The sequence below is a fragment of the Lepidochelys kempii genome, chromosome 1 (assembly GCF_965140265.1).
Source record: "Lepidochelys kempii isolate rLepKem1 chromosome 1, rLepKem1.hap2, whole genome shotgun sequence".
NCBI classification, from domain to species: domain Eukaryota; kingdom Metazoa; phylum Chordata; order Testudines; family Cheloniidae; genus Lepidochelys; species Lepidochelys kempii.
Window position 1 is genome coordinate 67,546,644 of NC_133256.1, and position 14,245 is coordinate 67,560,888.

Sequence of the window (14,245 nt, forward strand, 5' to 3'; positions counted from 1 at the left end):
AAGAGATGTTTTGATGATTTTATAGAAGTCAGTAATTCCCACAGTGACAGGTTCTCCATGTTGGTTGATCTGTATGTAATCAATGAGAGAACGCTTTTTCTCCATAGTGGCTCCCCTTCTCTCACCAATTTGTTATGTAGGCACACTTTTTCCAGCCCCGGTACAATATCCCTGATCACACTGTGTCTCTTCTTGACATCTAATATGCAATCAGAGAAGTTTCTAAATGAAATCCACTTTTACTACTAATACTACTGTCTGTCTATCCAGTTAACTCTGCCCCACCCTCTGAGTAAGTAGCATGAATGCATTAGCACTTTAGTTCCACACCTCTGGTACAGATGCCTGCCAGCAGCTGCTATGCATAGGCATGTAAGACTGCTTGAATGGAGCAATTTGTTTCTCAGAAAATTGATCTCTGAGATTTTAGGCCATATCTCAGTGCTAATATAAGAATTTCTGGGCATAATGCTATGGTTAGTGTATCTCTGTGCATCAGATAAAACTCTCCTTGCCCCCACCACTAATTAAACTCACACTTTGCTTAAAGTCTACCAGGATATGGGCTGGCACAATCCAGATAGACAACTTGAGTACAAGGTTGTCTGGTGATTCAGTGCATGTTATGTAGAGCAGCTTTCTAAGGGGTAACCATCAATACAACCTATAGTTCTCTGTCGGTGGTATTGATGACTATTATTATTTTTCATGTACTTGCAACAAGAGGACACCTGTACCTGTACAGTACCTGTACAATTCATAGAGTACCTGTACAATTCATTCAGTACCTGTACAATTCATAGAGAATGTCTGCCCTTTCTCCTTCTCCCTGTCCCAGTGCATAATGCTTTTTTCTACATTTCCCCTGAAGCTAATATGAGAAAGTATGAGTAATGTGAGGAATGGCCCAGATCTACCAGTGCAGTATTGGCATTGGTTCCTTGCTCTGTGTCAGTTGTTGTTCAGTGTTTCCATATTACTTGTTGTTTAATTACAGACAAACAGACAAATAAGATGAAGCAAGAAATTGAATGGCAGGGGTCAGAAAAGCAGAAGTCAGAGCTCATCAAGTGCAGACTTGTAGACATGAGGGTAGGGGCTGCATGGAAGAAGGTATGGAGGCTGCTTTCATTGGTAGAGCAAAGACGGTGTCAACAGTTTGATAAATTGGTAGATCTGATAGACAAAGTAGGATTAAAGGTGATGGGCACTGAAGAAAAAGACAAGGTGCTAGTGTTTGATACAGTGGAGGGAAGGAAGATGGTGGAAGGACGTAAAGAAGGTAGTTTTATGAGAGAAATGACAAACCACAAAGATGACCTCAGTAGCATTGTTCTGAATAGTGACTGAGAAATTGGTGAGATAAGGTTTTCAGGCATGTGTGCATAACAGATCAATAGTTAAGTTTTGGACAAGTTGAGCTTAAAATGCCCCCTGGACATCCATGAGATGTCAGAAAGAGAGGTTGGGATTGTACAGAAGTGGATATAGAGGCTCCCTCGCTTTCTTCTTTGCTCTTGGGGTTAAAAATCATTAGCTACAGAATATCAACAGCTTGGACACTCAGACTAGAGGCTGCATTTTCAGAAAACTTGCACTATATAAATCCAAGGTACACCCCACACCTTGAATACTGCAGCAGTTCTAGTTACTCCTTTCAAAAAAGATATATTAGAATGGGAACTGGTAGAGAAGGGCAACAAAAATGATTAAGGGTATAGAGCAGCTTCCGGAGGAGAGATTAAAAAGACTGGGATCAGGGATGCGAGGGAGGGCTCGGGACTCATCAGGCCAGCCCTGCGTGGGAGGCGGGGGTGCAGCTCAGGCTAGCCTCACCCAGGTTCCTGTTTTTCCCTTTGGGAAAGATGGTCACCTTCGCCCTGCATTGCTGAAAGGTTTTCTTCTCTAGTTAGCCTCCCACGGGCAGCAGTTTGCACCATATCTAAGTGCTGGGAGCTGGCGTTACAGCCCTGGCCTGGTGAGACCTTTGGGAGCCACGCTACCTCCCCGATTATTTTATTTACACACAGAGGTTTGGGGCCCCCCATGCCCCTGACTCTGGCAGAGCTGCCCTCCTCCCCGTGCAAGAGCTCAGACCAGGGCCGCCTGAGCGGGCGAGCTCTCGTACAAACGGCCTTCTGCCATCAAGGGCATCCACTTCATTCCCGCCCTGCCCGGGGTGGGTGTGTGACAACAACCTCCCCTCTCCCCTTGGCCCATGTGGCCGAGCCACGCCGGCCGTGAGCTCCCCTGCCAACATCCGCAATCACCGGCGGGAGCCGGACAGTCAAGTCACCCCCCCACCCCCGCCAGCGAGCCTGGCCCGAGCCCGCCGGTAGCCCAGGCCCTGAGGCGGCCGCGGCGCTGGCGCCGCCTCTTCTGCCCGCCCCCGTGATGGCGGCGCCGGCGGCCTCCCTGGCGCTGGCAGGGGGCGCCGGGCCCGCGCCTCCTCAGTAGCGGGACGGCTGGAGCCTCCCCCGGCCCGGCGGCTTTGTTCGCTTGCGAGCGGCGGGGTCTGCGCCTGGAGCCGGCGAGCTGCGCCGAGACCCGGCGGGGGCGCGGCCCTCAGCCGGGAGGGGCGGCCCAGGCCACGCGGCTCCTCCCCCGCCGCTGCCCCCCCCCTCCCGGGTACGGGCCCAGCCGGCCGCCCAGCGCCGCGGCAAGTTTGTGGGAAGCAGCAGCAGCAGCAGCCGAGGGCCACGGAGGCGGCGACGGCCGGAGCTACCATGGCTGGCGGGACGAGCTCCGCGCTCTCGGAGTCCGGCTGGTAAGTGGGGCCTGTCCGCTGTGCGGCTCCGTGGGGCCGATGGTGGGACTCGGGGCCTGCCCGGAGGCTCGGGGCTGGGAAACGGCTGCTGCTGCTCTAGGCCTCTCTGGTTCCTGCCCCTTTCCACCCTGACAGTAGGTGCCTCCCCCCGCCTTGTGAGAGGAGCAGGAAGTGCTCGGGGTGGGGGAAGATAGGTAGCTTTCGCATTTGAATGCTAGCTATTGATTTGACCTTTTCTGGGTCACTCAGAGGGGATGTGTTAGGCACAGTCCCTGAGCAGAAGATCCAGGGGCCAGACTTGGTATTCTTTTTCTCAGTTTTCCCAGTTTATACAGTGAAGGGTTGATCTTGTCCTGCATGTTTCCTACTTGTTACATGGGTAGGTGGGCTGTAGTTGCTTCTCCTTGCAGAGGCATGGTGTGGCTTTTTTAGTTATTTTATGCACCTGGGCAGTGGGTTCCCTTCATCATCTCCCATAAATGAAACAGAAAGTAAGGTTAACACTAGTTAATGAAGTAAGTTTCCCAGCATCCCTCAGAGTTGGTATTATTGAGCTAATGTTACAGAAATGATCAAAAGTAAAGCTTAATGCACCAAGAAGTTGTCTTATCTAAATTCGTAGGCCTTGTGTAGTCTACTCCAATCTTTCTCTGAACAGTTTCCCCTCATTGCTAACAATGATGTTTGGGTGCAGCTCCATGGTAACAACAGTGGGAATGCTGATTTAGACAGGGTTCTTAACCACCAATGGTAGTTTTTACTGAAATGTCATGTAGATATGTTGCAAATAGATTTAGTTGAGATGTAGTTAAAACAGTGTAGGCACACGCCTTTCTGGACCACTAATACTACTACTGGTTGTGCTGCATGGGTAGGAAACTCTTTCTTTAAAAAGGGGGGCTAGTGTAGACAAAGCTATAGTGAGAGCAGACTTAGGACTAGAACCCAGGAATTGTGACTCTCTCCAGTTTGTGCTAACCGTTAGACATATTACTTCTCTCAAAAGGCAACACTTACCAGACTCACCACTTTTTTCAATACAAAGCATACACATACTTAGCAGGGTATGGTTTAGTATTATTTATTTACTAGGTCAGACTTTTTCTTGACTATTTTACAACACTTTTGTAAAAATGAGCGCACCTTGAAATATCTGCTCATTGTAAAAATTAGTAATTTAGGCCTAGTTTGGAAAATTACTGTGGTACATGCATAAACGTCAAGCATGTGAGTAGGCTCATTGACTTGCTTGGAATACTTGCTTAAAATCCCACATGCTTAAAATATAGCATGTACCTCCTTCCTTCCGGTGTTTTGTTGGATTGGGGCCTTAGAGTGCCTAAATTTATTGCTGCCACTTTAAAAGGATCATAACAAAGGTCACATTTTAATTGCTGGAGCTTATATACTGTAACACCTATGCTGGTTCTTCAAATTTTAATTCAAAGTTCAGTTTCTGGAGAAAATAATCTATGGGAAGACTATAAATCTGCTGATCTGTGAACTTTCTGCTCCTAAAAACTTGTATTGTCTTTGAAATAACCTTCTGTTCTTTTATGGAATCATTGATCAACCTGAGAAGCTGAGGTGTCTTGCTTGGTCTGTTTCTCTGCAGATGCTTGGCAAAGGAGTAAAGGTGCTAATTTCAGAAATTATATTCTTTTAACACTATTCTAATGTGCAGACTTCAGTACACAGGGTAATGACTCTTGGCCACTAGATGTTAGGCACTAAAGGTAACTTAATTTTAATAACTATATTGAAGGAACTGTATCAGCAATTTTAAGTTGAAATTAACCAACTTTTCAGGCAAGTAGTTTATACTTTACGTAATTTTTTTGTTTTTTGTTTGTTTCTCGTTTCTTATTATGCAGTATATAGATACAGTTTTATCGGAGTAGAGAGGTTATTTGCTTCTGTATTTGGCACTAGTGCAACTGCTGCTTGGATATTGGAATGTCCAGTTCTGGGGTCCACAAGTCAAGAAGGATATGGAAAAATTGAAGTTAGTTAAGAAAAGAGCAATGAGAATAATTAGAGGATTAAAAAACATGCCTTATAGTGAAAGATTGGAGCTCTGTCTATTTAGTTCAACAAAGAGAAAGTTAAGGGATGACTTGATTACAGTCTGTAAGAACCTACATGAGGAACAAATATTTAATAATGGGCTCTACAATCCAGCAGAGAAAGATATAACATGATCCAATGGCTGGACATTGAAGCTAGACAAATTCAGACTAGAAATAGGGTGTACATTTTTAACAGTGAAAGTAATTAACTATTGGAATAATTTACAAAATGTTGTGGTTGATTCTCTATCACTGGCCATTTTTAAAGTCAAAATTGGATTTTTTTCTAAAAGATATGCTCTAGGAATTATTTTGGGAGAATTTCTGTGGCCTGTGTTACACAGGGGATCAGACTAGATGACCACAATGGTTCCTCCTTGGCTTGGAATCTGTGAATTTAAAATATTAGTCTTAACACGCAAATTGAAATTTTTAGGCTGCTGCCACTTTTCTATTTTGACTGTCAAATGAATGTAGTGTTAAGAAGATGGCTTGTTGATATTTGTACTACAAATAAAAAAATTTCCAAACATTTTAGTGGCTAGCTTATATTAAATAACTGAAATGGTTCACACAGTTTCTGCAGTGTGTGCCCTGGACCTTGGCAAGCTACAGCATTGGGGAGTGGCTGATGTGCTTAAGCATTTGATTTGTGCCCTCATGATGTTGCAGGAGGTGAGCCAGTGGTGGGTAGTGGGCTGACTGCCAGGCACTGTTCAGTCACTAGTGGCATGTTGTAGCCTAGTCTTATTGGGGGGCGGGGGGGTATCATATAGGAAAGAAGTGGATGTACATGGTGGGGAGGAGGAGGAAGGGGAGAAGGATTGGAAAGAAGAGAATGAACAACAGAAATATCATTAAATAAACACCCAACTAATGTTTTTAGTTTTTTCTGCATCTGTACTCAAGATGTTCTACTGTGGGGTGTGATTTTTTCCTTGACTCCTCCACCCTCTGATAGCAGCAGCAGAGCTTCAAGCAGATTTTAAAGAAGTCTTCAGAACTGGTACTTAACTTGGTGTGTTTCTGGTCTACGTTAGTAGTTTAAAACATGATCAGCACCAGCTAAGTTGCAACTGTTGCTGGCACCTCTTGCGAGAAGTGGGAACCTTTCCTACTTTAGAGACAAGGTTAAAAGACGCTATAAGCCAAATTCTGTACTCATTTACACCAGATGTGCTCTTCTTTACATATGTGAAACACCATTGTCTTTTGCAACTGCAATTTAATTAACATATCTGTTGATTTATGAGGCACCCTGTACTCCAGCTTGCTTTCCCAAATCCTTACTGGTTCTGCTACAGTAACAAGAATTGAGAGTAGTAAAAACTAATTGTTGGTGCTGACGTAAGCAGATATAACTCTAAATATATTTATGGAGCTGGTCTGTTGAGTAAGGAGGTGGTAACATTACACAGTCATTTTGCAGAGTAGAACTGCACTTGGATTTTTTTTAATGTAGGGATATCTTAACCTTTTTTCTAGATAAATGTGTCCATTAAAGAGTGTAGTTTGAAATTTCCACTTGACTCCATCTTACACACCACCTAATGCAAGAACTTAAATACTTTTATAAGCACAAAGGGATATTGCAGATATATTATCTGATTCCGAGTAAATAAAACTTAAGATAGAAAAGAAATATCTACGGTACATCCAACTGGAAATGTTAGAGATTTATCTTGTATATTTGTGTTGGTATTACAAAATGTATTTTATTAAATTCTGTGAACATTATATTTATTTGCTGTCAAGTGTAATTTTGGTAATAGTGATCAGTAATTACAGCAGATGTATTTCTTCACCTCGTTTGGAAAATTTAGAGATTCAGCCCCCGTTGATGTTAGTGTAGTTGTATTTTCTTATGCTTCTTTGGTCAGTTTGGAATTTTTTCCCTTTGGGAGTCCAGTAGGAACTTCAGGTAGTATAGGGCTGTGTCATAACTAGTATTGGCAGCGATGGTAGATAAAATCTGACAAATTCTGCACAATATTTTGTTTGTGTGTGTGTTATATATGAAAGAATCTTAAAATTTAATACAACAGAAAAAAATTGTCATTTGGAATCTTGGATTTGGGAATGCCTTAACTTCTTTATGATTTACTTATTTTATGGTGCCCACAAAAATGAACTGAATTCCAAACGCTTCTTCTTTTCTCTCTGTTTCCAAAGGTGTCCCATTTTCTGTTTCTCATTTGGTAAAAATGTGGGAGTTGGTGTGCCATTGATTTTTAATTCAGCCTTCTTGTGTGTCCAACCTGTGCTCTGAATGAAGCTAGGGTCTTGTGGAAGATGTGTATGTGATGATCCTAAATTACACAACAGTTTTTTTTTTTTCTATCCTAATGCATACACACAAAGTGGCAGATAAAAAGTAGCATGGGAAGCTTTAAATCTGACATTGCTTAATTTCTGAGTGTTGGCTTTTTAAGCTAAAAAATGATGATGGCGTCTCACATTGATGTATGAGATTCATCCAAAACTATAGGTGAACAGATATATGTGAGGTCAGACCAGTGCTTCCTCTAATTTTTCCCATGCATAGGCGGAACAAATTTTGTTATGTGCCCATAACAAAATGTGTTTGTTTGACACATTACCTCCATATTGGTGCACATAACAAAATTCATGTGGTGGGGCTGGGGCTGAGGGGTTTGGAGTGTGGGAAGGGGGTCAGGTCTGGGGCAGGGGGTGTGTGGGGGGTACAGTTGAGGACTCCGGTGGGGCATGCGGGCTCTGGGGTGGGGCCGAGGATGCGGGGTGTGGGGTGCAGGCTTTAACGTGGCTGTGTAGTCGCGGCTTTGTACAGAGCTCTCCCAGTGCTATAAAAAACCCACCTCTATGAGGGGTGTAGCTACCAGCGCCGAGAGGGCAGCTACTAGCACTGTAGCACTGTCTACACTGCCATGTTACAGCGCTGAAACTTGAAGCGCTCAGGGGTGTGTTATTTTTACACCCCTGAGCGAGAAAGTTGCAGCGCTGTAAAGTGGCAGCGTAGACAAGGTCTTAATGTGCCTCACTTTAAAGCAGTTATTGACAAATCTGCCACCACCTTGCTTTGCTGTGGACTGTTGCTTCCTAGTTGCTGGGATCAAATTGACGTGCTTTCAAGTATGGACTTCAGTGTGTCTTTATATCATTTGTAACCTACATAACTTTACATTAAAGTCTTTTTGTATGTCATTTTCTTGTTTTATTTAAAGGAAGAAGGTTTTTCTTAACCTTTGTAATTTTGTAGGGTTTTTTAAAGGAAAAAAGTAAAAATATTTAATACTACGTAGCTGTGACACCTCCTTCATCATACTTCTGTCAGCAGTGTGTGAACCCTGTTCCTTTAGTGTTGCAGCACATAATCCTGTTGCCACACGAGTTACAGAACTAACTGTATTAGCTGGCAATAGGAGAAGACTGTTACCCTAGGGTGGTGATTGAACCACTGAAGACAGGTGCTGGATCCAGAAGGTTGTTGCGGAGCCTGGCACACCTTGACTCTTTCACTCACCCTGCCCTCCCGCCAAGCTGGGGGAGGTTTTGTACCATGTGATGCTCGTGGAGTTGGGTCTCTGAGGTTATGTGCTGAGTCTGGATGGTTGCTGCTGATGGAAGCCTGGCTCTCTCCCACAGATGTCTGCTGCAGTTGCTCAGACAGCTTCAGGATGGTTCCTAGTGTAGCAGCTGCTGCTGCTTTTGCATAGGCCCAGCCTTAGAATGTTTGTTTTCACTTTAATGTTTTGGCATGCTCCCAGAATTTTCCTGAGGAATGCAACTAAGTGGAGGGATAAGGTAATTTTCAACAGTTGTGTATCAGCAAAACTTTAACATAATTTCATGGGACAAAGGAAATGCACCTCTCTAACCCCAGGGCTTCCCCACTGCCAGATTTCAGTGGCTCTCTATGATAGTAGATGTGTTGAATCTTAAAAAAAAAAAAAAAAAAGTTGCAAGTATCTTTTTTTAATGAAAAGTGTTAGGCAACCTAAATATAGGGCTTGCTACCAGGATCCCCTTTAATAGAAAGCATTGTTTGCCAATAGTTAATACTAAGGCCATCTATTTGTTAGTATAGGGATAAACCGGGAACATGAGACACTGCTCACTATGTGTTAACTGTTGACAAGTTCTAATTTTTTTCTCACAGGAACAACTGTGCTTGGGTGCTGATTAAAATGTCCATCACTAAATCTATATTTATAAAGTAATTGTAGGTCTGACTCCTGTTATAACATATGGGAATCAATGCTGAAATTCCATTCTTTAAAGTGTAATCCTAAAGTATTACTTAGTCACTTAAAATACATATGTTTAACAGATATATTCTTCTGATGTAGTAGTAAATAGTCTACTGTAGTAAAATACTTGTATGAGAACTGAAATACTTTTTCAATACTGGAAGCTCCAATTTTGATGTTTTATAATATAGCTGACGTTCAGGATATATCACTAAAATATAGCACTTGAAAAATATGTAATGTAAGAATCTATCAGGATGTACTATTTACACATTATGGTGTATCGTAAAATCACTTTTTTAACTCTGTTTTGATGTTAGTTGTTGTTGCACACATATCATGGCTAGAACCATAAAATAATGCTGGATTATAGCTATTTCAATTAAAAGAAAATAAAAACAACCTCCTTCCACCCAAATCGTATGTGAACAGATTGTTGAAAGGTTTCAGAGTAGCAGCTGTATTAGTCTGTATTCGCAAAAAGAAAAGGAGTACTTGTGGCACCTTAGAGACTAACAGATTTATTTGAGCATAAGCTTTCGTGAGCTACAGCTCACTTCATCCAGTAAGGTACTCAAAATCATGAAATTCCAATCTTGCATGGTCTGCCTTAATTCTCCCCATTTGTGTGCATTATAATCTTTAATTACAGGAGTGTATACTATCCTATAACATTTAAAAATATTCTACAATAATAGGTACGTGTGTAGTATTGGTAATTTTTTTTATATTTGCACTACTTTTGCTGTACTTACACTGATTTATCATAATGGTTCAATATCTTCCCTGATGTAAATTTGGTTTGTAGATATTTTTCTCCGTGGTATGTATTATAATAGTTAAGACCCGTAATTTTCATAGGAGTGTTTTGTAGCCTCTTTTGTTTGAGATACACAGAGCAGCAGTACACAGTGTTACAAAGTGCTTCACATGTGTAGCTTTAAGGTCATGGAAAAATGTACCTCTTATGCATTTGTTATGTATATGGATAATTATGTATATGGATAATGTTCCCATACTGCTTCTCAAATAATCCAATTTGTCATTTTCCTATAGCCTTACATGCGTTTGTAGCAACTTCTGGGAGTGTATACTATGTGTGTATGCTAAACAGTTAAAGAAGGTCACTTGTATGAAAAGTACAAAAGGGAATCATACCTGCAACATAAGCTAGAGAGTGTCCCCCAATCCTGCAAATGACTACATGTGAGTAGTCTTACTGACCAATGGTGTCCATAGATGATGATGGGAAGATATGTCATGATTCATTGAAATAGTGCTGTAACATGTTACAAAATATAATTTCAGTGAAGGATGCAAGTACTTCTGGAGCTACAGAAAATTTGGACAACCTTTCAGTCCATTTAGCAAAGTGCTTGCAGATCCAATTGTAAGAAAGTTGAAACGAATAATTAAGTGTAGAAGGCTTTTCTTCTCTCTACTAGTGTTTTAATCAAGAATTTAGTTGTGTAGTATTGATTCAACATTTATTATGTATGGGCTATTTCCTTGGTGGAACAAACTGCTCTTGGAGTTAATTCCTTTAAAGAGTAGAAAAAATGTTAATTTTAACCATTAGATTTTCAGTTTATTACATGTTAATGGCTTGATAAAATCGTAGATAAAGCTTCTGTGCTGTAGCAAGGTCATGACCCAAAACTGAGTCACCAGAATGTATCAGAGAGTTGCATGGGAGGCGTAGGTTGGGGGAGGGAGGGGAGTGGAATCGGGTGTGGATGGGAGGATTCAGGGGAGGGGTTGTAGAGCCCACCCCACAGCAGTGTCTCCTGAGGCTCTGGTCTTGTGGGATTGATTAGACTCTGTTCCCCACTCCAGGCGTTCCTACGTGGTGCATGGGATTGCAAAAGTGTTCAGGTTTGGCCCAGCCACCCCTCTGTTCTAATGATGGGTAGCCAGCCAGGCCAAATTTGAGTGATTGGCTCTGCAATCTCATGTGTGAGTAATGTTGCGACCTGGCACAAATGTGGCATGGCTGGACCGAACCTGAGCGATGCTGTGACTCCCAAGGTCATGATGCCTGGAGCGGGGAGCCAAGCCCAGCCAGCCCTGTGGGGCTGGGAATGCCACTGTGTTATGTACAATGTGCTTGTTCTGTTAATGTATATATTGTATGTTGTGGGTAAAAAAGACAGTTGGCAGTTTTTCAAAGAGACATTATTAAGGGCACCAGAGCAAACTATCCCACTGCGTAGGAAAGATAGGAAATATGGCAAGAGACCACCCTGGCTTAACCAGGAGGTCTTCAATGATGTAAAACTCAAAAAAGAGTCCTACAAAAAGTGGAAACTCGGGTCAAATTACAAAGGATTAATATAAACAAATAACACAAGTACGTAGGGACAAAATTAGAAAAGCCAAGGCACAAAACAAGATCAAACTAGCTAGGACTTAAAAGGAAACAATAAAACGGGTTGTCAACCTATGGCTTGCGTGCCAAAGACGGCACGCGAGCTGATTTTTAATGGCACGCTGCTGCCTGCCGGGTCCCAGCTGCCGGCCCTGCTCAGCCAGGGACCCTGGCACGCAGCAACATGCCATTAAAAATCCTGCCCGCCCCGGCCCGCTGTTCTCCACCTCTCTCCCCCCCCCACCCCGCTGGAGCAGGGTAAAGAAGCTTGGTCCTGCCGGCTGCTGCTGCAGGGCAGGTGAGCTCCCCCCTCCCCTGCCTCTTCCCCCAGCATGCTGGGTTCCTGCCCCTCCTCCTCTCCCTCCCTGCCGCTGATCAGCTGATGGCCCTTGTGCGGGAAGGGGAGAAGCGGAGCAGCAGGGCGCTCGCTGCTCCGGGGAGGAGGCGGAGAAGAGGTGGCCTTGGGGAAGGGGGTGGAATTCGGGCATATCCCCTCCAGCCCCCATCATGAGCCGCTCTGGGCAGGGGGCTGGGAGCACCCCCACGACCCTAGCCCACACCCCCAGCCCTCTTCCCTGACCCCTACACCCCCTCCACACACCCCAGCCCTGACTCCTGCACCTCCCTACGACCCCATGCCCTGAATCTTGCACCCCCCGAGCACCAAATGGGAGCTTCTGCACCCCTTCCTCCCACATTCCCACCTGCACCCCTCGCACCAAATGGGAGCAGCCCAGGTAAGTACTCCACACCCAAACCTTCTGCCCCAACCCTGAGTCCCCTCCCTCATTCTAGCTCCTGGCCAGACCCTGCACCCTAACCCCAGCCTGCTCCTTCGCCCCCAGCCCTTTGCTCAGTGCACTCCCACCCTCAACTCAGTGCAGAGAGAGAGGAAGAGAATGGGCTAGAATTAGGGAGAAGGTAGGTACCCACTCTATGTGGGCAGGGCCGGGATCCCAGACTGGCAGCGGGCTGAGAGGGGCTGGCAGCTGGGACCCTGGCTGGCAGGAGCCAGCGGATGGAACCCCAGACCGGCAGTGGGCTGAGAGGTAGTGGGCTGAGCCACTCAGCCCACTGCCAGTCTGGGGTTCTGGCTGCCGGCCCTTGCCAGCCGGGGTCCCGGCCGCAGGCCCTGCTCAGCCTGCTGCCGGCCTAGGTGAATGGAACCCCAGGCTGGCAGCGGGCTGAGTGGGCCGGCGGTGTAAGATCAGCATTTTAATTTAATTTTAAATGAAGCTTCTTAAACATTTAGAAAACCTTGTTTACTTTACATATGACAATAATTTAGTTATATAATATGTAGACTTAGAGAGAGACCTTCTAAAAAACGTTAAAATGTATTACTGACACGCAAAACCTTACATTAAAGTGAATAAATGAAGGCTCGGCACACCATTTGTGAAAGGTTGCCGACCCATGCAATAAAACATTCTACAAATACATTAGAAGCAAGAAGATGACCAAGGACAGAATAGGCCCGTTACTCAATGAGAGGGGAAAGACAATAACAGAAAATGTGGAAATGGCAGAGGTGCTTAATGACTTCTTTGTTTTGGTTTTCACCAAGAAGGTTGATGGCGATTGAATGTCTACCATAGTGAATGTCAGTGAAAATGAGGTAGGATCAGAGTCTAAAATAGGGAAAGAACAAATCAAAAATTACTTAGACAAGTTAGATGTCTTTAAATCACCAGGGCCTGATGAAATGCATCCTAGAATACTCAAGGAGCTGACTGAGGAGATATCTGAGCCATTAGCAATTCCTTTGAAAAGTCATGGAAGGTGGGAAACATCCCAGAATACTGGAAAAGGGCAAATATAGTGTCCGTCTATAAAAAGAGAAATGAGGACAACCTGGGGAATTACAGACCAGTCAGCTTAACTTCTGTACCTGGAAAGATAATGGAGCAAATAATTAAGCAATCAATTTTCAAATACTTAGAAGATAATAAGGTGATAAATAACAGTCAGCATGGGTTTGTCAAGAAACAAATCATGTCAAACCAACTTGAGAGCTTTCTTTGACAGGGTAACAAGCCTTGTGGATGGGAGGGAAGCAGTAGATGTGGTATATCTTGACTTTAGTAAGGCTTTTGATACTGTCTCTCGTGACCTGTTCATAAACAAACTAGAGAAATACATCCTAGATGGAGCTACTATAAGCTGGGTGCATATCTGGTTGGAAAATCATTCCCAGAGAGTAATTATCAGTGGTTCACAGTCATGCTGGAAGGGCATAATGAGTGGGGTCCCGCAGGGATCGGTTCTGCGTCCAGTTCTGTTCAATATCTTCATCAGTGATTTAGATAATAGCATAGAGAGTACACTTACAAAGTTTGCGAACCATACCAAGCTGGGAGGGGTTGCAAGGGCTTTGGAGGATAGGATTAAAATTCAAAATGATCTGGGCAAACTGGAGACATGATCTGACGTAAATAGGATGAAATTCAATAAGGACAAATGCAAAGTACTCCACTTAGGAAGGAACAATCAGTTGCCCGCATACAAAATGGGAAATGACTGCAGAAAGGGATTTGGGGGTCATAGTGGATCAAAAGCTAAACATTAGTCAACAGTGTAACGCTGTTGCAAAAAAAGCAAACATCATTCTGGGATGTATTAGCAGAAGTACTATAAGCAGGACACGAGAAGTAATTCTTCCACTCTACTCTGCGCTGATTAGGCCTCAACTGGAGTATTGCGTCCAGTTCTGGGTGCCACATTTCAGGAAAGATGTGGACAAATTGGAGAAAGTCCAGAGAAAAGCAACAAAAATGATTAAAGGTCTAGAAAACAGGACCTATAGGGAAGA

The 14,245-nt window shown here is 43.8% G+C and overlaps 1 protein-coding gene across 8 annotated transcripts in view; it reads left to right on the forward strand.

Moving 5' to 3' along the window:
- The first annotated feature begins 2,430 nt into the window (after nt 1-2,430).
- The window catches only part of TDRD3 (tudor domain containing 3), a 442,979-nt gene continuing 431,164 nt past the window's right edge, over nt 2,431-14,245 (forward strand). For 4 of the 8 annotated variants that reach the window (XR_012159207.1, XR_012159206.1, XM_073346179.1 and 1 more), the window contains exon 1: nt 2,433-2,767. Coding sequence is in view for 5 of the 8 variants with exons in the window: in XM_073346179.1 (XP_073202280.1) it covers nt 2,727-2,767 (41 nt within the window). In the remaining 3 variants the exon portion in view is untranslated. Of the gene's footprint in view, nt 2,768-14,245 lie in introns of all 8 variants that reach the window. The other 4 variants (XM_073346164.1, XM_073346195.1, XM_073346158.1 and 1 more) reach the window with 3 other exon arrangements.